The 27,125-nt window shown below is 38.4% G+C and overlaps 1 protein-coding gene across 1 annotated transcript; it reads right to left on the bottom strand.

Moving 5' to 3' along the window:
* Positions 1–12,219: 12,219 nt before the first annotated feature.
* On the bottom strand, positions 12,220–16,343 carry LOC311088741 (uncharacterized protein). Its single transcript, XM_084123023.1, has 6 exons — positions 16,218–16,343; positions 15,518–15,808; positions 15,131–15,379; positions 14,965–15,045; positions 14,427–14,576; positions 12,220–13,490 (listed from the first exon to the last, which is right to left on the bottom strand). The coding sequence occupies exons 1-6, from the start codon at positions 16,273–16,275 to the stop codon at positions 13,318–13,320; spliced, it is 1,002 nt and encodes a 333-aa protein (XP_083979149.1). The 5' UTR covers positions 16,276–16,343; the 3' UTR covers positions 12,220–13,317.
* Between the last annotated feature and the right edge of the window lie 10,782 nt (positions 16,344–27,125).

Genomic DNA, 27,125 nt, shown 5'->3' with positions numbered 1-27,125 from the left:
TAATTGTTGAACTATTCAGTTCAAAGCATTGAAGATCTTAACAAAGAAAAAAAAAACAGTTGATTTAATTAATTTAGAAAAAAATAAAGCAAATCTAAACCGTGGTTCAGTGTCAATTGATTTATTTGGTTAATTGCCAACATTAAGATGAACAAATTCACACCTAGGTCTGGAACGATATGAGTCTGTACTTTCATTCAAAGGAGTGAAACCATCAGAATGTGGCAGATATGTATGTTTTTTTTTTTTTTTTTTCTGCCTCTGGCGAGGCTGCTTTCCTCCGCAAACAATGAAAAGAGGAACTTGGCCTTGTTCCTTTAAGTTAACTTCACAAAAGGAAGATAGATTTACATTTACTTTTAGCAGACGCTTTTGTCCAAAGCGACTTACAAATTAGGACTAAATTTGTCACGGGGCGAGTGAGCGAGAGACGAGGATTCAAGTGCAGAGGAGATTTAATTAACAAACACGAACAAAAATACAGAAAACTCAGAACTCAGATAATCAATAGACAGGAACATCAAAGACAGGTAACTCGGACAACGAACCAGCACAAGACTACAAACACAAGGAGGCTAAATAGGGGAACAACAAGGAGGGTAACGAGACAAACAGGTGGGACAAATTAACCAATAATCAGATAACAAGATGGGAGGGGCTAGACAATAGACAGGAGAGCACATGGCACAAAACAACAAACACCCATGTGCAGCACAAGACAGAACAGACACGTGACAAAATTAAGCGAGTCATCGTGAAGAGGCAAAAAAAAAACGCAAGAAGTGCTCAAAATACGAAGTTCAATCATTGTTCAGAGTAGCATAAGCGAGGACATAAAGGAAAAGAAAAGGTAGGATATGTTTTTTTATTTATTATTTTTTTATGAGGTGCTCACGGAAGAGATGGGTTTTCAGTTGTCTTTTGAATGTTGTCAGGGATTCTGCATTCCGGATGAGGGTGGGGAGAGCGTTCCACCAGCATGGAACTGTGAATGAGAATGTTCTGGAAAGTGATTTTGTGGCTCTCTGTGATGGAACCACAAGACGTCGCTCGTTGACCGATCGTAGGCTTCTGGTAGGGATGTAGACTCGTAGGAGTGAGTGAAAGTAGGAGGGAGCTGAGCCTGTGATAGATCTGTAAGCAAGCGTCAATGCCTTGAACTTGATGCGAGCAGCGAGAGGTAGCCAGTGCAGTGAGATGAACAGAGGAGTGACGTGGGCCCTTTTGGGCTCGTTGAAGATGAGACGAGCTGCAGCATTCTGGATCATCTGTAGGGGTTTAGCACATGATGGAAGTCCGGCCAGAAGAGCATTGCAGTAATCAAGCCTAGAGATGACCAGGGCCTGGATGAGAAGTTGTGTTGCATGCTCAGTTAGGAAAGGCCTGATCTTCCTGATGTTGTGCAGTGCAAACCTGCATGATCGAGCTGTCTTTGAAATGTGGTCTGTGAAGGTCAGCTGGTCATCCAATATCACTCCAAGATTTCTGACCGACCTTGATGGGGTGATTGATGATGAATCTAGCTGGATAGTGAAGTCGTGCTGTAGAGATGGATTGGCAGGGAGGACGAGAAGCTCAGTCTTTTGAGCTGCAGGTGATGTTCCTTCATCCATGCCGAGATGTCCGCCAGACAGCTTGAGATCCGTGCAGCTACTGTGGGATCATCTGGATGAAATGAGAGGAAGAGCTGTGTGTCATCAGCTGTGTGTCATCACCTGTGAGATAGATTTCGCCACAAGTCAGTCTATACCTTGGACTCAGACCTTTTGGCTCCTTGCACTCTATCTTACAGAAAGAGCGTGCTCTTGACAACTTTACTTTTCCTATAGGCAAGAATATTGTACTCAGAGTATTTAGACTGACATTACTGACATTTTTATTTAGAAATACTCAAAGTGATTTTACTAGAAGTGATTTTTAACTGTTCATGTTATATTTATTATATATTTATATTCTTTATTGATTATTAATTAAATATTAATATTTCTAATTTATTATTTGATCATCTGCTTCTAAGAAAAAAATAATTGATTTTGTCATCTGACTGGATCAACACTGCAAGACATTCCAGTACCTGCATTTTAACCCAAAATGAAGTGGTGTTAGTTATTTAAAAAAATATATATAATTACCAACACTGCGAGACATTCCAGCACCAGAGAAAAAAATGTACGGGTGAAATAGTATTGTTGTTAAGGGAAGAAAGAGGCGGGAACCGGCAAACGTTAAAACACTTAAATCCAAAAATAAACACAAAACAAACGTAAAAACGGCAGCCCCTCATGGACGACTGTCACACACACATAAACAAAACACAATGTAAAGTTCAGGCCTGGTCCTCTCTTATCCTTCACTGTCGTCGCTCCTCCTTTTATACTCCCGTATCTCCTCCATTCTCTCACAGCTCTTGGCCCTGCCCTGCTGGCCACATACCCCCATCGCCCCTAGCAGGCTGGGGGGGCTCCCACGAGACTGCACTCTACCCCCCTCCCCCACACCCTCGAGGGGGCCAGTCACAGCGGACCGACAAGGCGAGAGGAAAGGAGACGAAAGCATGAGGAGCGATAGAGACGAGAGAGGAAAAGAAGAAAAAAAATTCTTGGTCCGGTTCCAAAAACGCACTGCCATCCAGTCCTCCACCAACTGGATGAACTCCTCCCCATCATGAACTCAGGCAACTTCTGTCAACAGTGTAATCTCCAGCATTTAGAAAGCTTGTCAGCAAAATTCCTGTCAACACCAGCAATGACTAGGTAAGCTAATGTTGCTATGGTTCATATACAGTATAGAGTACTAGGCCATCCCTTTGCTATCTACCGTCTTATTACAAACAGCAACCTAAACTACAAAAATATTTAAGACCCATCGAATCTGAATTTAAAGTCCGCGTGAACCGGAAGTTGCAAACGACTTTTCTCCAGTGTTGTGACGTATTTCCCAGTGAAACGGAATATTGAACAGAGGGCAGGGTTTTACTCTAGCGCTCCTCCTCTCCATCTCTCGCTCATTACAGACTAACGGTTTGAGGGGAGTGGTTAAGCGTTTCCCAACCCAAGTCCTCAAACCTACATCATCAGAGAAGGGACGCCACTCCAGACCGAAAGTAACTTTTCAGACTTTGATTAAAGATTACGACGGCAAACAATTTTTTTCTGTGTTTTAACTTGCACGGATTAATTGTTCACCATAAGACTAGTAATATGCGCTAACAAAGTAAATAGGGTCAATTTTGATTTCAGTTGGACTTTAAGACAATTTAATACTTTTTAAGGCCTTTTATTAGGAAAACATTATTTAAGACATTTCAAGACTACTTAAGGACCCACCTGTCATCATAACATCGTAATATACATCATATTCATAACTCACCTGCTGTATTGCTAAAAGTACCCAATTTTTCATATCAACATAAAAATAGTTTTGACTGCAAATGCCACGTCCATAACGCTGGAATTGTCCACCAACACCATTTGTGTCTGTTTGACATTAGTGTATGTTGGAAGTTTTACTTACTAGTCATTAGGGTTCATAGCGCCTTTGAGATGGCAGACCTGATCCGCTCTAACTCTGCTGCGGTGCAGGGCATCAGCATGGAAGGATCTAGGAACATAAACAATTTGTCACAGAGCCAACAATATTATTAGACAATGCCAGGTTTATTAAAAGGAAAGAAGCTACAGCAGAGGTGAAATGCAGAAAAGAGAAAGAAGAATATACAGAAAATTATTTCTTAATTAGGACAGAAAGAAATTATTTATTACTGGGCCAGAGCTGGTTCACTTCTGGTGAGCCGCTGCCACAGCCGAGTGAGCCAACACTCAGCCGCAATTGGCCCGATTCTGCTGGCAACCTGGGTAGCAGGTAAACATGTTATTTTTCATGGGCAGACTTATCCTCAGATGCAAACAAGGCTAAGTAAGAAAAATAGACCATAGGATTAAAATGTGCCATTATGTTTGTTATAATTTGTACTGAGTAATTCCTAAAATAATAATAATAATGCAAAAATATTAAATGCAACATTCTCAATGCAAAAAAAAAAAAAAAAAAAAAAGTTTTAAAATGCAACCGAACAATGTAAAACTCATATTGAAAAATGTAGCAGAATAATGTAATACATAAATAAAGCAGTATAGCCTAAAGAACTTTGTAGTTGGGTAAAGAATCTTAGGGTTATATATATAGAACCCCAATTAAACTTTTTTTCTAAGATTGTAGATAAACTGTCATCACTGTAAACAAACTGAGGTCCCCGGTCACAATATATAACTTTTTTTTTTGTTTTTTGTTTTTGAAAGTCTCTTCTGCTTACCCATGCTGCATTTATTTGATAAGAAATACAGTAAAAAAGTAATGCAGTGAAATATCGCAACATTTTAAAATAACTTTTTTTTTTCTATAATTTACAATGCAATTTATTCCTGTGATCAAAGCTGAGTTTTATGTTATTTGTTGTAATAACTGACTTTTTTTTTTTTCATTTTCCAAATGTGATTCGATTATTGTTTAATTGACAGAAATCATGAGATTAATTATGATTATTCTATTGACAGCCCATAGTTTTTAAGAGTAAGAAATAACTGAATCCATAGTTAATCTATAGATACTGTAGTAAAACCATGGTTCATTTTATAGTTACTATGGTTCTACTGAAAATTATGGTAAAGCCATGGTTCATTTTGCAGTTTTCTACAAAAACTATGAGTAGCGGAGTGGCAAACGGGAGATTCTGGACTTTTCCCGGTGGGCCGGTGGTGTTTCGAGGCCGCAAGGGCCAGTCTGATAATAGTTATACATTGCAAGTTCTTAGCAACACCATCCGGCGGCCGGGTGTGCGGCCGCTGCCCGCTGGTCAAACTGTGCAGCCTCTGCTCAACCCGTACGGCGGGCCGCAGCAGCCTCTTATTTCAATAGAGACACAGGCTAATCAGAAAGCACTAAAGAAGTGCAGGTCCAACCATGTCTAGGATTTTCAAAAATACAGGGGGATCAGTGAGCGGCCCCTCCCCAAATGGCATAGCCTTTCGGCCTATGACGTCGTAAAGCCATCGAACACCTCTTTTTTTCCTCGTCACATTTTGGAAGTCTAACGTTAACAGTGAGTGAGTCTAAATGATGGAAAGACAAAAAAGAAAAGGGAAAGGTGGCGCTGAGAAGGTCAGACTTAAAAGGAAAAAAATTATGGAGGAGGAGGCAGCAAAATGCTCCAAAATAACAGACATGTTCCGGGCATCAACGAGCAAAGATACTATGGTGAAATAAGCTAAAGCACCTAATGTCACAGCTAGGCACAGATGGGTTAGCACCAGCTACCAGACAGCCAAAAGCTTGTGAAATTTGAAAGTAGCTCGGTGGTAATTGTAAATATGAGACAAATGAATGGTTTACTATTGAGTGGCTCTTGAATTTGTCCTTCAGTGGTTGGCAGATGTTCCTAGTTTTAAAATGAGTAACTTCCCTTGGCTGCTGCAAGGGTTAAGTGTATAAGGATTATGATTTTTTTTTACCAAAAAAATATGTTTAAATATTAAAAGTCCAACATCCAACATAGATTGATCAAAAGCTCCCTCTAGTGGTGATAATCTGTACGTTCAGAGCATGAAGGATGTGGGAGATTCTGTCCAGCTGCTCATAATTTAAATAGTCAAACTACAGTAAATCGACCCTATAGCAAAAATAGTAAGCTGTATTACAAGTTACTAATAAAAAGTAGCTAACTAAAACTAAGCTATTTGCAATATATGTGTCATGATTCTGATGTGTGTTCTAGTCACAGCACACAAGGAAGTGCTGATACAAAGTCTTTAATAAAAATGCAGGAGAGAACAGGAGAATCAAAATGAGCATGAACACACTCTACCACATAAAGACTATACCAGACAAAGAACTAACTCAAACTGAGCTATATACACGAACTAAGAAGCTAATTAACAAGGAACTAAGGAAGCTGAGGAGCCTAACCTAATCAAATCAGTGGCTATGGAGACAAACAGGAGGGAAACGAGGATTACTGAGCTAATAAACAGATTAGAACAACAAAGAAACTCAAACATGAACAGAACCGAGAAACAGATCGAAAGACAAACTAAAAACGTGACTATATGATTATCAGGTGTGTGTGTGTGTGTGTGTGTATATATATATATATATATATATATATATATATATATATATATATATATATATATATATATATATATTTTATTTTATTTTATTTTTTTTTTTATTTTTTTTTATGGCATGCCGTTCAATTACTGTTTTTATAATATGAAGTAGTGCTTAATGAATAATGTGTAGCTATTTATATATGTTTTTGGAGCAATAGCCTTCTGAAATCCATGACTTTAAAAATGGTTGAGGATCATATTTTGCAGTATCATCTTGATGATCATATTTATTGCATTATTGCAACATTCTTAATGCTTATGTGTAAACATGTGTTTTCAGAGCAATTTCAGAGCAATAGCTTTCTGAATATATTTGTAACCCTTTATAATAAAAATTGTCCCTTAAAAATGGGTAAAGTGAATAAGTTCGATAAATAAACATGGATAACCAGCGGGTTACAGAAGGCCTGTAAAAAGAAAAACAAACTATATCGAGATTTTATTAAATACAAGTCTAGTAATCATGAAATTAAATACAAAAGATATAAGAATAAGTTAATAACTATAATGCGACAGGCCAAAAAAGACTATTATAAAAAACAAATGATATGAATACAAGACTAATATTAAAGAAACTTGGAAAATTTTAAATAAGGTTATGAAGCCAAATTCTCAGAGTAAAAATGTACCTGAGTATTTTGAGCACAAAGGAAAGGTTATTAATAATGGAACAGATATTGCAAATGAGTTTAATTCCTTTCCTAATATTGCAAAAAGACTTGAAAATCCAATCATGTAGCATGGTGTAAGAGTGCGACAGGAGGTAGTAGAATCTTACAGTCAATGTTTCTCAATGATTGCACCGGAACTGAAATCTTAGACATTGTGAGAAAGTGCAAAACTAAAACTTCTTGTGATGGTGATGGAATAGATATGAGCATTGTAAAAAAAACTGTAGATTGCATACTTCAACCTCTAACTTACATTTTCAATCTTTCTTTTAGTTCATGTGTTTTCCCTCAAAAGATGAAGACTGCGAAGATAATACCTATTTTTTTTTTTAATTATCGACCTGTTTCAATACTTTCACAGTTTTCTAAAATAATAGAAAAATGGTTTACTCATAAATTAGATCTATTTTCAATACGGATTCCGATCCAATAGATCAACCGCCGTTGCACTAATTCATTTAACTGAAGAAATTCTTGCTGCAATGGACAAAAAACAGTATCTTGTAAGTATATTCCTGAACTTACAGAAAGTATTTGATACTGTCAACCATAACCTATTGTTGACAAAATTACAACACTACGGATTAAGGGGTCAGACATATAAATGGCTTGAAAGCTACTTAAGTAATAAAAGCCAATATGTTCGATTTAAAAACCATAACTCAGACTAAAACTGTTGTATGCATGCGGAATTCCCCAGGGTTCTGTAATTGGCACTAAACTTTTTATATTATTTATTAATTATATATTTGAGGCTTCCAAAGACATGAATTTTTTGTTGTTTGCTGATGACACAACTGTGTTCAAGACTGGGACAGATTTAAATGAATTAATGGCCATTATTGAAAGGGAAATGACAGAATTAAAGAAATGGTTTGATTGTAACAAATTGTTTTTAAATTGGGATAAGACAAATTATATGGTTTTTGGAAATAAGGGAAAACATGAATGTACAAAATTAGTTATTGAGGATGTGAATATTGAATGTGTTTCAGAAATCAAATTTTTGGGGGTTATCCAGACAGCAACTTAGCTGGAAGCCTCATATTGAGCATATCAAAGGTAAAGTTAGTAAAAATATTGGTATTCTTTATAACGTTAAACACACATTGGATGAAGCTTCATTACAGCTTCTATACGTAACCTTAATTGTTCCATATTTAACATACTGTACCGAAGTGTGGGGTAATGCATGCACCAGTTATACAGAAAGGCTGTTTTTACTTCAGAAGAAAGCGACAAGAATTGTGACTTGCAAAGGTTTACGAGACCACGCAAACAAACTGTTTATAAAATTGTAGACCTTGAAATTTAAAGAGTTGGTCAAATTCAAAATACTACAAATTATGTGGAGAGTGAAAAATAATTTGGTGCCAATACATATCCAAAACAAATTCATGCTAATCACAGACAGTGACAACAGAAGAAAAGGCCATTTTTGTGTACCATATTCACGCACCTCACAAAAACAAAAGGGGTTTCTTGTAATTGGGATCAGTTTATGGAACTCTTTGGACATTGTTCAAAAATCATGTAACACGATTGTTCAATTCAATTCAATTCGAAGGCAGTAAAGCATAAGAACCAATGTTTGACAAATTTGAAACTGTCAATTATTTAGATGTGAAGTAATATTGTACCTCGACATAGGGAAAAACGAAAAGAAAAAAAAACAGCGAGCCATCTGTTCTGTGCCAGCTCAGATTATTGAAAAAAGGGGCACGAAATTATAAGACTATGTCTTCCTCATGCTCCTATTCAACATTGAATGTTATTATTTTGTTGTTGATGTGATTATTATTGTGTCTGTAATAACATCATGACTGAATAAAGAACTTGAACTTGAACATGTTCATCAAAATGTTGCTGAAAACATTATGCATCATCAAAGTAATTTATTAATCTCTTAGGGAGATGTTGGATGAAATAGCACTCGAGGTAGAAGCGGATATACAAGTGCATGGTATGCACATTTGGAGTGCACATACTGCATCACTAGTATATAGGGGCTTCTGTGCGTGCTCCCTGTGAGGTGGAAGGCATGTTTCTTTCTGTATTTATGTATGCCTGATAAACAGGAACTTCCAGGCCTGTGAGGTTCACGGCATTCAGTCTTCCACGATAAAATAGTCAATGAATTTTTTTTCATTAATAGAACTGTACTGAATATGGTTATCTGTATTTTGCCCCGTACATGCATTGCTGTAGCTCATCATTACTTAAGATTGCTGCTAGTTTCATTCCATATATTCAGAGTCTCATTCCATAAATTCAGACTTTCATTTCATATATTCAGACTTTCATTCGAACTATTCAGACTTTCATTCCATATATTCAAGTTTCAATCCATATATTCAGAGTTTCTCTCATTCTATAGGCCCTAACATATCATACACCCGGCGCAATGCAGAGCCAGGCGACGCAAGTGATTTTTGCTAGTTTCATCCCGACGCAGTTTTCATTTTTACGTCCTGCGCCACGTTGTGAAATGCATTTGTGCGCCCATGGGCTGCTGGTCTGAAAACCAGGTGTGTTCAGGCGCATTGTGGCGCGTTGCTATTTTGAAGCATCTGAAATATACTGCGCCATTGACCAACTGAAACCTGGTCTGAAGTCAATGCCGCAGTATTTTTTTGTTATTTAAAGAGCGCATTAGTAATATGTGCCTATAGGCAGGTCCACAATGCGCATACACTCTGGGCTTGGGCTATATGGCGACTTGAGGAGAGTTCTAGGGTGAAGGAGGGACCAACCCCGCTCTCCTATTCGCCTTGGGGAACCAGGGGCCTAGGCAAGGAGACTTCCAATGGGTCTTCGCCCTTGGGTTTAGGATACACTCTTTCCAATTACAGGGAATTACAAATCTGCTCCTGGAGGGCCACTGTCCAGCTAAATTTAGCTCCAACCCTAATTAAACACATCTGAACCAGCTAATCGAGGCGAAAAGACAATAGAAGTATGCCCGAATTCACAGTATTCATAAAAGAGTAGGCAAATAGTACCCAGATGACCTACTACTTCCGGCGAGATTCTGAAGTGTTTGAACCAATGGTGATGAAGGAGATTTGGAGCTTGGCAGAACCAATGGTGACGAAGGAGAATTGGAGCCGGGCAAAACCAATGGTGACGAAGGAGAATTGGAGCCGGGCAGAACCAATGGTGACGAAGGAGAATTGGAGCCGGGCAAAACCAATAGTGACGAAGGAGAATTGGAGCCGGGCAGAACCAATGGTGACGAAGGAGAATTGGAGCCGGGAAGACCAATAGTGACGAAGGAGAATTGGAGCCGGGCAGAACCAATGGTGACGAAGGAGAATTGGAGCCGGGAAGACCAATGGTGACGAAGGAGAATTGGAGCCAGGCAGAACCAATGGCGATAATGAGATTTGGAGCCGGGCAGAACCAATGGTGACGAAGGAGACGAAAATGGGGCCCCTGATACCATGTGTAAATTGAACCTCTGTAGCATGATTTCTTTCTTTCTTTCTTTCTTTCTTTCTTTCTTTCTTTCTTTCTTTCTTTCTTTCTTTCTTTCTTTCCTCTAGATCAGGGGTTGGCAACAGGCGGCCCACGGGCCAAAACTGGCCCGCCAGCAATAATATCTGGCCCGCACACGCAGCCAGATTAATTTGATAGCGGCTGGTTCTGACTGAAATAGATCTGTCATGATAACAACAGTTACTCACAAAAACTTTGTCTTTAGTGATTTTGCCTTCAAAATAAAAGTACGAGAAAGTTTTTGCAGCAATGTTTAAATTTTGAGATCAATTGAGAGCTTTTAATTTTAAAAGTACGGTGGCCGAGAGAGCTCATCGCGCTGCAACTGAAGAAAACATATGTAAATAGAAAAACACCCGTAAATTACTAAACATCTTCATCAGTTTCACAACACATGTGTGCTCCAAATACTCACAACCAAATACAGAAACGCACTGCAAATAGCACAGACCACAACGGAAATGTTTCCAGGTGACCCCAATAAGTGACAAACCCGGCTGGGACATCAGGATTTAGAAAAGTTCTGAAAGACATTCAAAAGAGTCTGTGGATCGCTTCGTTGCAGATAAGACTTTGCATTCACAAAACTAGGTAGGATGAATGCATAGTTGTCTTTCCATTCTTCTTTGTCTGCCCTTTTCACTGTCAACTTTCCTCTTTAGACTCTTTGATAGTGCCATTTTCTCTCACCAGCTAGCTTACATGTTAACATCACTCTGCACTCGATTAGCGTACCTCCAGCACGAAAAAAAAAAAAAAAATGCAGTTTGATGAGAATGCCAAGGAATAATTCTGTGTGTAAAATTAGTCTACGTCAAATAATTATTACAATAAGTTAGGCTCCATTGTTTAACAAGCAAATTAAAATGATACACATTTATTATTCACAATATGGAAAGAGGAAATAAAACATAGTTTGTTAAGAGCATGACTCAAACATGCCATTAATGGGCTAAATCATGTCCTCTTTTATTTTATAAGTTATTTTTATCCATTTCGCATCTCCCACATATGTGTGTTTTAGCAAGGCGGTCTGTGTTGCAAGTTGGTGAATGAAGATACTTGCCAGGTTACATGTCACGACTGCTTTATTAATTTATCCAGTGTGAAACCCGGACACCGCCACACAAATGTGGCTTGTTGTTAATGACTGTCCTACTACAGGATTTAACACAGAGTAACAGCTCACTACCAGTTACAAATCACACTGTAACAGTCTGACAAAGGCAATTCTCGTTGCATTTTCATCAATTCATTTCTTAAGTTATCCTTTGACTATGTTCTAGCCCGCCATCTAGTGGCAACATTTTTTTTTGTCCCGATGCCAAACTTACTTGCCAACTCCTCTAGATTGCTCACAAACTGTCATCTATATGATTTAGATTTCTAGGGTGCTCATTGTTCTACTTTCTGTTGAAAATACAGGCCATTCTTGACAGCTTATCTTCTGTCATCTCTTTACATTATCTCTTTGTCAAACAGGAACACAGAAACCTTCCACAAACTGCAACAAGAACATCTTAACCGGCATACTGTGATCTCTAGAGCAGAGTGCAGAACTGTTTATCACTTAATTTGCCTGGTTAATTAGTTCACTCTTTATTAGTTTGTGTCCAGAAATGAAAACACATAACTGATGTTTGTGTTTCTGAACACTGCGTACTAGTGTGAGAGAGTTTCACTTCAGACATCAAGAGCGAGGAAACCCAGATGAAAACAGGCCAATGCGCCGTTGCATCAAGCAATATTTTCACTGTTTAGATCGTTTGAAACGCATGCAAGTCGTTATTATTAAGCAAGTTATTCTTATTAGCTATACTATTAGCTACATAGATTAGAAAACAATAACGTTTTAAAGAATAAAGAAACGTGCAAAAACACTTAGAAATGTGCATATTCATGAGGTTGATTTTATTCATTTAGAAAAGATGTGGAAATGTGATACCAGCATGTCTCATTTACCTCTCACATATAACCAGGTTAACCTTCTGACTGCTTGAAAAACCACATCCCACTCATTGTTCAGTTGGATGCAAGACTTACGCAATAATGTGTTTATTCATTTGATGTTTCAGAAGTCATGTGGAGGCACAATGGAAAATTCAAATACATTTTAACGGGAGATCAAGAAGGCAGACAGATGAAAAGCACATACCCACATCTTCACACATTCAAACCAAGTGTCAGAATCACATTTACACTTACCACATGTGAAAAACCTCAATGTAACTTATGCCTTGGTTCAACGTTAAACTTTAACTTGTTATTTAAATGATGAGATAAAAGACTTAAGGGCACAATTTTCATAAAGTGGATCCATTTCTGTTTCATGGATAAAAAATCTACCTTTTACGTAACTTTGCTAACTTGTAATTTGTTGCTTGAAGCCATTTAACAGTAAGTGTGCAGTACATTTTAAAGGTGTTTTGAGTCTACTGAACTGAATGCATGTGAGAGATCTGTGTTACGCTGTTTCTGAACTCAACCACAATTCAGTGACATCAGTTAAAACAGGAAAAGTGCAAAAAGTCTGTTGTGCTTGCATGTACGAAGGTGGTCTCGCTGAGCCCAATCACATAACTTCACATAGATCCTCATATAATCGACGGAAATGACCTAGATTCAGTGAGATACATACAGTATACTTACAGAGTATTTATGAAGCTAGAAATGCTGTTTGTTCAGAATAAAAGTTGACATATAAAACAAAGTTATATTAACTCAAACATACCCAAACAAACTGAGAGACTAAACTAAAATCACACACACACACACACACACAAAGAAACATCACGTCTTGACAAATAAGCTTTTTTTAGGCTTCCATTTGTGCTACTTCATTGTTTCGATGACTTTACAGTTACTCTGAATTGTTTAAAGTTGTAATAATGAAGAATGAGTAGATGTGTGTTTTGACTGGTGTATTTTCCATTCAGCTTTGGTGTTGTTGGTCTCAGAGTCTCTGGAAGGCCAGGTTGTTCTCACTGGGGTTGAAGAGCAGGAGGACCTCGAGAGCTGGGCAGGGGGGGAAGAGGACGCAGGCTTTTGGACGGTCTCTGAGAGTCAGTTTTCTGCATGTACTGAACATCAGGCTGATCGGTGTAGTCGTACTGTGTACCCGGCATTAGAGAGGCGAGTCGAAACTCAGCCTCCTCTGTGGAACAGCAGAGACAGCAGAACATGAAACGACCGGTCGGTTTGAGAATTTTCAGAATATTCAGATATTTTATATTAGTTTTCCCTGCTTCATCTATACTTGTTTGCGTGGTTGTGAAACACACCCCATTATTACCTCAACCAGAGCTACAAATGGCTGTTTTCAGCTGTTCGTCTGTTCTAAGAGTGAAGACAAACACAGTATGTGACAGATGTGTCATGGATATGGTGGCTGTAATCAAGCGCACGATGAAGGAGATACTATAGGACACTGTAATCCAATACTTGAACAAGAAAACGTACAACCACATATCACAGAGAACTGAAATAATGCTAGACAAGAGACTGACAGAAACATAGCATTACAAGACACCGTTTTCAACTAAAAAAGTGAAACTTTTTATGGTTTTGGCCATTCGTTTACACGACAATGGCGTTTTGGGCGCCTGAAGACACAAACCTTTGAAAACGGGTTTCAAAGTGCAAGTTTTGAAAATGGTGTCTGTGTAAACAACAACAACAAAAAAAGACGATGATGTCATATACATGCATATTACGTGTTCAGTCTATCTTGTTTAGACTATATTGTTATCGCCATCTAATGGCCTGGCAGCAGAATAGAGCGCTTTTAGTCATTTTCGCGGATCCGTGTGAATGGGGATCGCTTTGACAATGGTGTCGTCTCTACACGGAAAACTCAAAGGAAAAACGTCTCCGTTTCAAGCATATCGTTGTCATGTAAACGTACCCTTAAATGAATGGGCAAACAAGATAATAGACAAGACACACCTGAACTCAAATCAATAGTTAGTAACCATATAGTGACAAATGGGGAGAGAATGGAGAACTGACCTTATTAACAGACAAGAGGATGAACAAAGAAACTCACACATGAACTGAACAGAAAACAAACTGAAAACATGACAACTCTTACCCTTGGCCTTCCTCTTGTTTCGTCTGCAGCAGCGACAGACACACACGAGGCAGATGATGAACAGAACCAGGAGGAAACTTGCTCCTCCGGTCAGGATCACCAGCATCCACCAGAAATCCAAGCCAAATAGCAACTTCTTCTCCGACACATCTAATGAAGGATCAAATACAAAGAAAACATTTTCATCACCACCATTTATAATTTGATATTGATTTAATATGTGAGAATGAGACTATAGAGTGATTTGAGACACATAAAACTAGCGACATGTGAAGTCAATTTTCTTTTACAACATTCAATTATACAGTTTAGCATCATTATACAAAAATTATTTATTCACAGAATTTTGTGATTGACCAATTAGAATCAAATTTGTGCAAAAGAACATTTTAACAATAATGATATAATTTGATGTAATACGTGTTCATAATTTAACTTAAGAAACAATCAAGGCTGATAAAAGGAGCTTCATAACAGAAATCCCTCAATGGCAGAAAACATGATCATGAGGAACTTTGTGACAAAAATAGACAATTACCATCTTTTTTATTTTTGCTGTTGTTGTTGTTCTCTTCTTTTTTGCTTTTCTTGTCTTCATTGGCGTTTGTTTCATAGAGACCTTTAAAGGGGTTATAAAATATATAATTAACCCAATGTTGTCCTACATGAGAATAAACATGAGATGATTTGTTCTGCTATATAACCTGTGTCAGAGCACTTTGGCTGAACGTCTTTTGCTGATGTATTGCTGATCATGTTTCTGAGTGTGCATGAGAACGTATCTCCAGGTGTGAGCTCAGACGAGCTGACGAGTAAAACGGCACGCGTCGTGTCGGACTTCTCTCCGTTCTTCGTCCAGGACACAGAAACCTCACTGCTGTTCAGTGGACTACAACTCAGATTGACTCCGTTTTCTACACACTCGAACATGACTGTAGGTTCAGGCACTGGCTCTGAAACACACACACAACAACAGCAAGGCTCAATGCTGACACACACTTGGTCTTGCTTTGAACGGGCAAAAAGAGGGGAGAGGAATAACACATGCATTCAATGCCTTAAATCACAGCAGAACACAAGCTAGTTTGTACCTTGTACACAGAGCTGGTGTGTGGTTTTCTTTATGAGTGTCCCACGTTTATTGTGGACTTCACCTTCATACTTCCCAGATTGGTTTTTCTGTAAGTTCTCCAGTATCAAGGATCCATAGCGGTCGACATCGAAATCGCGTGTCTTAACATTTGAGCGCCTTTTTGAATATACCCTCCTGTCATTATATGTCCAAACCAGGTCGTTTTCCTCTTGCAATTCTCCAATATCCAGTGGAATCACAACTCTTTCACCCACTGCTTTGTAGATACATGAGGAGGATACAAATTTACCTAAAAAAATAAAGTGGTGCAAACAGTTTGAGAATATTCTGTTGTGTTGCGTATCAAGCACACATGACCTTTCATGACTTGATTTGACACATTCACAAGAGAAAAGACTGATATCTTAAAACACTTTTACTCAAATAAATGGGTCTTACATGGGAAACACATGAATGGGTGAATTAATTATTCATATGAAACCAAATGGAATTTTATGAAATGTGATTGTAAGTAATATAATTTGTTTAAAAACTATCAAAAACCACTCAATTGATTTCTTATTTGTTGAAAAAATAATTCACTAAGAAGAACATTTTGTCTATAATCAGACAAGTGGCATTACAGATATATATATATATAGATAGATACATAGATATTTTTTAATTATACACTTATATATAATTGATCAACAACTTACCAGAAGAGAAGATGAAGATTAAATTGAGGAGGAGAATTAATGTGAAGTTTATCATCATTTTCGAGCGGTCCGTGCGTGAGCAGTTTTGTTGTAAGATGTCAAGATCTCAGTGGTTTAGTTTCCTGTAAGTGTGTGTCTGGGAGTGTGTGCGAGTCACGCTGTAATTCAGTGATTACAGTATAATGAGATCATACTTATTGTGTATGTTGAGAATAAAACTATAGAAAATGCATTGTTTATATATTGTAGTCTCTGCATTGTTAATATACAGTATTGATAGTTTATATATAAATAGTGACTTTCACTGACTCATTTTCACTGTAATACACAAATCATTATTTTTAATCAGCTCATATGTAAAGAATGAGTTCAATGGTATATGAAGAGTTCAGATGCAAAATCCTCTAAGTGCCGTATGAAATTTTCTTCTAGAATGATCATTTTTATCAAGCTCGTATATTTAAGTTCAGTAAATTCACTTAAATGGCAATGAAAATAACCTATTAATTGTCATTTAAGTGAAATTACTGAACTTAAATATACAAGCTTGATAAAAATGATCATTCTAGAAGAAAATTTCAGATGGCACTTAGAGGATTTTGCATCTGAACTCTTCATATATATATATATATATATATATATATATAATGTATGTGTGCGTGTGTGTACCTGATATAGGTTACGGGTATATATAGGTTACCAAATGTCACAGAGATATTTTTGACTTTGTGGGGACATTTTTTATTTTTTGTCCCATGTGAGGAAAACAGCTTATAAATCATACTAAGTGATGTTTTTTTAATGTAAAAATGCAGACAGTTTTGTGTGATCGGTAGGTTTAGGGGTCGGGTTAGTGTGTGTGTGAGTGTGTGTGTGTGTGTGTGTGATGGGTAGGTTTAGGGGAGATAATAAACAGTTTGTACAGTATAAAAACCATTACGTCTATGCAGAGCCCTCATAAAACATGAAAACACAACATTGTGTGTGTGTGTGTGTGTGTGTGTGTGTGTGTGTAAGATATAGAGAGAGAGAGAGAGAGAGAGAGAGAGAGAGAGAGAGAGAGAGTGAATTTAATGTATTTGTAAAAACAATTAATATGAATGCAATTAATGTGCAATAAAGGTTGGTTTAAAGCACTTAATTTATTCATGATTCATGTATTTGTTTTGCACTTGATCACAATCATTTCAATCTCTTTATTTAAAAAGTCTTTGAAAATGACTTTTACTTTGCAATTTCTGTCCAGGTTATTTCTCTCAAATGAATTTGTCATCTGAGCATGTCGTGCAGTGCAATGCTGCCGTCTGGAGGAGATGTGAAGGAGAGACAGTTCCCCTGCTGTACCAGAGTCAGTTTCAGTTTTAAATTCAGTTTCTTGGAAAGATACGATTTTCTGTGTACCGACTGTATGTGCAAGACTTCAATGTGTGACACACTTAAAGTGCAGTAATATGATAAAACAATTGCCCAAAAAAATAGTGTGTTGATTAGTACCTTAATAAATTAAAATACTTGGAAAACAAATACCCGTTTACAACATCCAGCAGCACAACAAACTGTTTTTGCACAGATAAATTATAACTAGAGACGGCTGACACCGAAAGCCACGCACATCAAGTTTAAAATGACCAGGCTCAGTTGGAGACCCCAGGCTCAGTCGGAGAACCCAGGCTCAGTGGGAGACCCCAGGCTCAGTCGGAGAACCCAGGCTCAGTCGGAGACCCCAGGCTCAGTCGGAGAACCCAGGCTCAGTCGGAGACCCCAGGCTCAGTCGGAGAACCCAGGCTCAGTTGGAGACCCCAGGCTCAGTCGGAGACCCCAGGCTCAGTTGGAGACACCAGGCTCAGTCGGAGAACCCAGGAGACCCCAGGCTCAGTCGGAGAACCCAGGCTCAGTCGCAGACCCCAGGCTCAGCCAGAGACCACAGGCTCAGTCGGAGACCTCAGGCTCAGTTGGAGACACCAGGCTCAGTCTGAGAACCCAGGCTCAGTCGGAGAACCCAGGCTCAGTCGCAGACCCCAGGCTCAGCCGGAGACCACAGGCTCAGTCGGAGACCCCAGGCTCAGTCGGAGACCCCAGGCTCAGTCGGAGAGACCAGGCTCAGTCAGAGAGACCAGGTTCAGTCGGAGACCCCAGGCTCAGTCGGAGAGCCCAGGCTCAGTCGGAGACTCCAGGTAGAGGTCTGCACTCCCGTGGGACCCGACGCAAAACAGTGCGGCGCGGGACAAATTTTGAAAAGTCATTGCGGGAGCGGGCGGGATGATGAAGGTGCACTTGTGGGTGCGGGCGGGGGGGATGATACGCTGCACTCCCGCAAATTAAATATGAGTGTAAAGTAAAATATATAACTGATTAAAGTAGCGTACATAATTTGTAGTTGTGAGGGAGATTCTGTTTGGCAGCAATAAAAACGTTTTAAGCAGCCTAAACTTGTGGATGTTGTCGTTTGGGGTAGGCTGGGGCCTAATCTCATGCACACTTGTTTAGAGACAATTCCTTCCCGCTGCTCCGTGTTCGAATTCGAAAGCTTCAAGTTCAAAATAGACAGCATGGACGAGGAAAAGAGCACCTCTAGTGCTTCAGATGTAAGCACTTCTCTAAAGAAAGGCACATTTACTACAAAAAAAATCACGAAACCTCAAATCAGACATTTGGCAGTCTTTTTCGGTTGTGCATGATGGAGAAGGGAATCAACTACCTTTTGCCTGCTGCGATAAATGCCAAAAGGTGTTAACATACAACGGACACAAATCGCATTTTTTTTTCCAAGACCTTTCATGAGAGAGAAAGTGAACATACATCCTGCCTGCCGTCTTGCGGGCATTTGCGGGCGGGAGCGGGACATAATATCACAGATGCGGGCGGGAGCGGGACTAAAAATGACAAATCTTTGCGGGAGCGGGACTGAAAATTGTGTCCCGCGCAGGTCTCTAACTCCAGGCTCAGTTGGAGAACCCAGGCTCAGTCGGAGAACCCAGGCTCAGTCGGAGACCCCAGGCTCAGTCGGAGAGCCCAGGCTCAGTCGCAGACCCCAGGCTCAGTAGGAGGGCCCAGGCTCAGTCGCAGACCCCAGGCTCAGTCGCAGACCCCAGGCTCAGTCGGAGACCCCAGGCTCAGTCGGAGAGCCCAGGCTCAGTCGGAGGGCCCAGGCTCAGTCGGAGGGCCCAGGCTCAGTCGGAGAGCTCAGGCTCAGTTGGGGCAATACACATCATTTCAAAGCAGCTTTACAGAAAGTGCATGAGTCCACATTACAATCTAGAGTGTTCTGTTATCAGAAGTGACTGTCTTATGGCTCGTTTCCACTGAGCAGTACGGTACGGGACAGTACGGTACGGTTCGGGTCTGTTAACCATGATCTGGCTAGCGTTCCCACTGCCAACAGTACCCTTACTTGATAGGCGTGGTGTTTCGATCGACGTCATTTTCGCGCGAAGAAGAACATAGTAAACTACAATGGATGACATACAGCAGATCTTGTTCTTGCTCCTCGACATGTTTGTCACAAGAATACAAGCGCCGACATTAGGCTTTTCTCAATATCAAGTACGCAAAGTTTGTACTTGCCATGTGCGACTCCTACATGCAAATGGTACAGCGCGTTCTTAAAAGCGTCACTCAGCTCGCTCTGCTACTCCGGTTATCTCTGTTACTCTGTATGTACATTTTAAGCAACAATAAAACGAAATATGTTATAAAACACCACTCTGCCTCTTTTCGTTTTCATTTAAATAAATTAAACATTATAGGGACACAAATGTGGTTCATGCGCAACGCATATAGATTATTCACTGCACGTTATACGTTATTCTATTTATAACAAAACGAAATTTAAAACAACCCTAACCTTACCTCTTTTCGTTTAAATAAAAAAAATGTAAACATATTCCAGGCAATATATGGATTTGTACAAATGTTGCAATAAACATCAGTGATAATCTTGTAATAAAAAATTACAAGAAACCATATTTCTTTTTGTAAAATTTCAGTTTTATCAATAATAGCCAATATAAAAGTTTAAGTAAAAGGTACAAGAAGCTATACAATAAGAATAAAGCAAACAATTCAGTCAAATATCCAAATGCAGCGCTCTAGTCTAACATTACAACAGTAAAGTTAAATACAAATAGCCTATAATATGAAACTAAACTTAGCCCTCAGCCAAAACGATTGACAGGGAACGAATTATATATTCAAGAGACCAAAGATCGCCCGTTAGGTCTACACAAGACGAATTATATCTCATGTTTAACCACTACCGTCAGCGGCGAACGTCAGAAGAAATAGCCGAGGAAAGGCTCATCCAGCCGGGAAACATGAGCGCCGAGCGCCCGCTGATCGCATGGATCACAACCGGGGGAAAAAAATATCATCTTTATAAATAAACCACAGATTTGAGCTTTAAACAACTACATTCTCGCCTGAAGAACTCTTAAAATTACATTTCGTGACACAGTAAAAGTAGTATTATATTAAACTGTATATTAAAAAATGGCGCTTCTTATGTTGTCATTCCCGTGCAGAGACGACTCGGCGCCTGTGAAGAGACGACTCGACGCTGGCGATATGTTTATGCCCTAAATCAATACATGATTAACTAACTGTATTTCTCTATGTACATTTCTGAAATGCACTTTCTGTAAAGCTGCTTTGAAACAATATGTATTGTGAAAAGCGCTATACAAATAAATTTGAATTGAATTGAATTGAATTCCCCTTGTAGCACGCGCAAGTGACGATTCTCTGTCAACCAATCAACGTCCTGCAGTGAGTCTAGCTCCACCTTTTAGTACCGTACCACTGTGCTAGGTACCCCAATAGGCCTTTTTCACGGAAGTTAGAATGCACATCCGGTTCAGCGGATTATTTGTGCAATGAGGGATGCTACAGCGACACCACGATGTTGCTTCAGCCATTGTTGTTTCGACCGGAAGTCGTTTTACACAACAAACGCTGAACCGGATGTGCGTTCTAACTTCCGTGAAAAAGGCCTATAGAGACAGAGCGCAACGCGTCATAATCTGAAGACCACGCCCACCAAGGGGGAAAACAAACCAACCGTCTCCATTGACTTTGCACTGCGAGAGGCTGCCTCCTTGTCATTTCTTGCTTCTAACAAAAGAGAGAAAAATGCCTAAAAGCTGCTATGTGACAAGGTGTACAGCAAACAAGCTAAAAAACCCAGAAATAAGTTTTCATAAGCTGTCGACCCCAAAAAACGAGCGTTTGAGGACATAAAACCCAGATAGCAATTACGTTTGGGCCACATGTGGGTATTATCTGGCACATATGGCCTAGATGTGGCATGGCTGAACAGATATGGGCCAAATTGTAGCCATATTTGTTTTGCCATAACTTTAAAATCTGCGGGAAATGCTCTCTTGGTTCACAACTGATTTTGAGGTATATGGCCCAGATAACAACGAACCATATGTGGCTGAGCTATGGCACACAGTGAGAAACACCGACTTGTGGTAAACATTTGGGTTATACGTGGAAAAACACAGGAATCCTGAAATCACCTCAGGTTGCTCTGCATCTCCCCTCCTATTGGTGGAGAGACTACGGCGCAAATTTGACTGCGACGCTGGCCAGCTGACACCATTTACTCTGCTTTCCTCACGACTGTGTACATTCAGGTAAGTGATGTTTTGGCATTTTAAAGTCATATAAATGAAATATGCAGCATTATGTGTCAATATTGCATCTTATTATGCGTTTAGTTATTCGTTTCATCGAGGAAGGGGTTGAACTAGCTAATATTTTCCTCAGTTTACTGCTATAACTTACAATAAAGTTTAATGTAACTTAACTGTTAACTTAGGCTATAGCAGTTCGCTGGTTTGCCGTTTTAAATTAAGATGTTTTTGTTTATAAATCAACAGCTCACTGTCGTACACATATAAAATAAAATAGTATAGTTTGTCATTGTGTAGTAGCCTATTTGTGAATTAAGGCGACGTGGTCCAATGTCGGTGTTACTGTTTGTCAAGAAACCTAAATCCTAATTTGTGTTGACAATCATTCAACTAATCATAATAATATAAAAATGCCAAGAGTAAACACATTAATACGTGTGCATTATTGTTTGTATCTTTTTATCTTTGTATGTATCTAACTCTGAAATGATATTATTCAACCAAGACTTTTTCTCATGACTTTTCCCTCTTTAAAATTAAAGGTATAGCGGAGGATTTTTTACTTCCGGGTGGATCACCTATACTATTGGTCCTCCTAATTGTCAATCATTCTGGTGAATCAATCAAACTTATTCAAAAAGTGGAGAGGGCGGGTCTTATCTAAAATTCGGAAAGATCCTCCACTATACCTTTAAAGTTGTAACGTCTTTCGATACAATATCTGATTAAAATAACTTGTTAACATGAACTAATAATGAACTGTACTTCTACAGCATATATTAATATGTGTTAATGTTACTTTCAACATTTACTAACACATTCAAATAAAAAATTGTACTTGTTAACTTTAGTAGGCCTATGCACTGTGAACTTACATGAACAAACAATGAATTGCTGTATTTCTGTTAACTATCAATTAATTGAACGGCCATTCACTGCCATTATAAAGCTTGGAAGAGGCAGGAAATTTTTATAATTACTCTAATTTCTAACGATAGAGATTATATATACCATGCTATGGTATACTGTCATACCGCCCAGCCCTAATGTGTGGTATGAGTGGGGCAATGACAATAATTTCCATATTAAAAACCTAGAAAATATGGTTTCAGATGGAGTAAGTAATAGTTTATAGGGTGGTCTATTTAAATGCATATTTCAACCACTTACCCAATTTTTTTTTTCCTATCAGATTACCTATCTAGGTCTGGTTGGTGGCTTTGACCTGGATAACACAGTGTGGAGAGTGCTGAAAGGCACTTTTACAACTGCTGCGGCACGTTATGAATTGGAGAGAAGTCAATGGGAAGATTGTCAGTCGTAAAGGAAGTTGCCATTGGTGAGACCTTTTTTAGAAGTCCCTTTTATTTCTATAGCACTTTGCACAATACACAACTTTTCAAAACTGCTTTACAGAACATTGTATTTTTATTTCTGTTATCTCAGTAATAGTAATAGTCACAAATTCTTGCCGTATTACTTAGTGCAGGCGCTAACGGCTCCAGGTTTATCTCATAAATTACCCCACTAATAATGCCCAGAATGGTACCAAACTTCTACAGTAGTACAAATAGGTTCTGTACTCAAAAAACGAGGCACAAGTACATCAGGAGTTTATTTAAATAACACTTGCCTGACGGCGAATGCTACTGCTAACTCGGACGTTGACGTCACTTCAGTTATTTGGGAAAAGCATGTAAAAGTCCTCACAGAAAGCGATGCGTAAGGATGAAGTGTATTATTGTTTATCAGAAGCAATCGAAATATTATTGTAATGTTGTTGTTATTATGAATGCATTATAAATAAATAAAAATTATTTACAGTATTTATAATTATTATTTAATAATAATTACAGGGGATGGGGTTAGCTATTCTGGTTTTCCCTCTTTTTTTGTCATTACCTGATCACATCCGTGGCTCACTTAAGTGACTATTATTATTATTGAAATTATTATTGAAACTTGCCAGCCCAGAAAGTTAGTAAAGACATTGTTCAAATAGTCCAAGAATACAGTGGCTCAATCTTAAGTTTATCAAGTGTCGAGAATACTTTTTGTGCGCAAAACAAGCAAAAATAACGACTTTTTTCAACTCTTCATTTTCCTCTAAGTGAGTTCACGTAGTGTAACAGCGCAGCGCTTCTGTGTTGTACGTCAGAACGTAGGCTCACGATTGGCCAGCATCCCACACATGACCAGCGTCGGCCAATAGTGAGTCTACGCTCTGACATACAACACAGAAGTTGGAAAAACTTGAGGGTAATTACAGACAGAATTTTCATTTTTGGGTGAACTAACCCTTTATGATCCTCCTTGCATTCAGTACTTGGCCCATTATTGTTTGTGTGTTTCTGCTTCCAAATTGTCTCGCATCATTGCGGATTATCTTGAGTTTATTTTGTGTTAGTAAAAACACTTCTTTTTGTAGACTCTGTCTTTGGACTAAAACATGACATTAATGCTATCTGTGTTGGTGTGTTTTTACATTAGAGTGTGCATGTCTTTAAAAAAAAAAAGAGCAGAATACATGCAGTGCTGTAAATTTTAACCGGTTGGTGCAAAAGTATTCTAAAAATCTTAATAATTTGTCATAAGGAATTATGGTATAATTCTGGCCGACATATTGAAAAATACAATTTGCAATTCCTTTTGAAAATTTACTGGAAAAAAACTTTCATACAGTGGTAATTCAGAGGTGTTTAATTTGTTAATAATTGCAATTAATATATTAAAGGATATTTACATTAATGATTTTTTTCTTCATTCTCCTGCAGCTCTAGCTTCCGGGTTGTATTGCTGCTAACATTATTTAAATTCTTCTTTATTGCAGGTGCAGTCAGGCAGAATCCCCTTACTGGAAAAGGTCAACACATCGCCGACCCTCATTGGAGACTTCTCTGCACATCAACACACTTCTCAACTCTTTACCTTTCAAGTTTGCTTTAACTTTCTCAATTTCTCAAAGTTCTCTTTACCAAGTTACTGTGATTTATTTGTATTACTCTCATTAGACTAAATGAACATAACATTAATACACGCTTTGATCGAGTGTTTTGAACTTTGGTGTAAAAAATTAACTTTGAATGCTATTTATATTATTAATTTGTATTCTTCAATGTTTTCAACTGAATTCTACTTCAAATAAGTACAACTGAATAGCTGTAATTCTATGTATTCTTAAATGTTTTCAACTGAATACTACTGTAATTATTATTCAACTCTTGCTGTAATTATTTAATTATTTAATATTTTTGTAATTAATTAATTATTTTTTATGAAATGTTTTCAACTGAATACTACTGTAATTAAGTACAACACTTTAGCTGTAATTATTTAAATGCTTGTCAAAATAAATAGTTTTGAGTGCATTTGTTGTTGAGTGTTTAATTTACCTGTGAGTTAATAAGACTTTAAATACTGTCAGCTGCATGTGGGCCACATAAGGGCCGTTAGAGTTTAACAGAACTCAAACATACTAAAGTTGCACACCAGGCTCACATATGGGCCACATGAAATTGTAGTATTTGGCTCATGCTTGGTGGAGTTATGGCAGTCCTTTGGTTCAGTTCTGGCAAAGGAGATGTGGGCCATATCTGGGCCGGCAAACACAAACTAATCTGGGCCACAGCTCAGCTGTTTATCTGGCCCACATCTTTGCCAAAGGTAATTTGCTGACTGGGAAGTGGATACAGGCTGGAATGAATGGGTAAATTGTGGGATCCTGACACTCAGTAGGCACTAAAAATACACTACGTGTGCAGTAAGTTAAACATTTGGTCACTGGTGAGTCAAATATCCAAATGTCAGTTTTATATATTATATTTCTGTAAGATAAACTATCCTGTGTAGCCGATTACGGTTTCCTCCAGTGGACGTACGTTAGTTCTCAGTGTAATGAGACACGTGACGCTCTGTCTCAACTGCCTGTATCCACTTTTATGTCCTAAACACTCGTTTTTTGGGGTTGAGAGCTAATAAAAACTTATTTCTGGGTTTTTTAGCTTGTTTTCTGTACACCTTGTCACACAGCAGCTTTTAGGCATTTTTCTGTCTTTTGTTAGAAGCAAGAAATGACAAGGAGGCAGCCTCTCGCAATGCAAAGTCAATGGGGACGGTTGGATTGTTTTCCCCCTGGGTGTGGGCGTGGCCTAAATGCGCTCTGTCTCTATGGAAGGGTACCTAAAAAGTGGTACGGTACGGTTCGGCATTTTGGTACCATTCACAACTTTTGATAGTGGAAACGCAAATAAATGCGTAGCCTACCGTTCTGTACCGTACCGTACCGCTCAGTGGAAACGAGCCATTAGTTATGCATTTCAGAAATGTATATCAAGGTTATTTTCATAAACGAAAACTGAAACTAAGACTAAAACTATTGGTCAAAAAACATTTTCGTAAACTGAAATAAAATAGAAATTTCAACATTTATGAAAAATTAAAACTAAATGAAACTAACAACAGTTACTGAAAAACTAACTGAAACAAAATAATAATTAGCAGAAATAAATCATCTTTTTCGTAATTAATAAGCTGTCATCCTGTAGCCTAACCGGAAATTCACTTTTTTCCATTCCACTGCGCTACTTTATTTTTCAGTGTATGACTGTTGCGCTCGAGTCTCGCGTCTTCTGCAGCATCACGTGCATGACACGACGCTCTAAAAATGCGGCACTCAAGTTAAAATAAGTTCAACTTTTAAAAGACGCGTATCGAGACCCACTGTTTTTCCCCACTGTTCCCGTGTCTTTCTGTGTGAACCAGCCCTAAGAAGCAGAAAGGCCCAAATAAGTATTTCCACCTCATGCAAATACAGCTGTACCTTAATTCCAGGTATAAGATCACCATCTCATGTGAAACTAGCCTAAACAAGATAGGCCTATGCCACACATGATACCACACTGAGCAGAAAACGGAAACAACAAATAGCATGTCTAGAGCCCAGAAACAGACGTATATTTGTCAGAGTAGAAGTAGGCTAAATGTCTGGTCTGAAGAGAACATTTGAATATGTGTATAACTATGAGTATATGGTTTTAAACGATGCAATACACAAAAAGCATAAATGCATCAATACAAGAATAATGTTTGAAAGGATTAATCATTGAAATAACCTTAAAGAATAATCATACGCATATCATTTTCTTTTTCTTATAGGCTACACCACGTTTAACAAGATTTCATTTTTAATATTATTATATAATTTTTACTTTTTAGTTGCATTTGTTTGGTTCTTTGTTCATCCTCAAACAATTATTTTATTTTTATTATCAAG

The sequence above is a fragment of the Abramis brama genome (assembly GCF_963993115.1).
Source record: "Abramis brama genome assembly, chromosome: 8".
NCBI classification, from domain to species: Eukaryota; Metazoa; Chordata; class Actinopteri; order Cypriniformes; family Leuciscidae; genus Abramis; species Abramis brama.
Note: the sequence above shows the minus strand (reverse complement) of the source record. Positions and strands in the feature narration are given on the sequence as shown.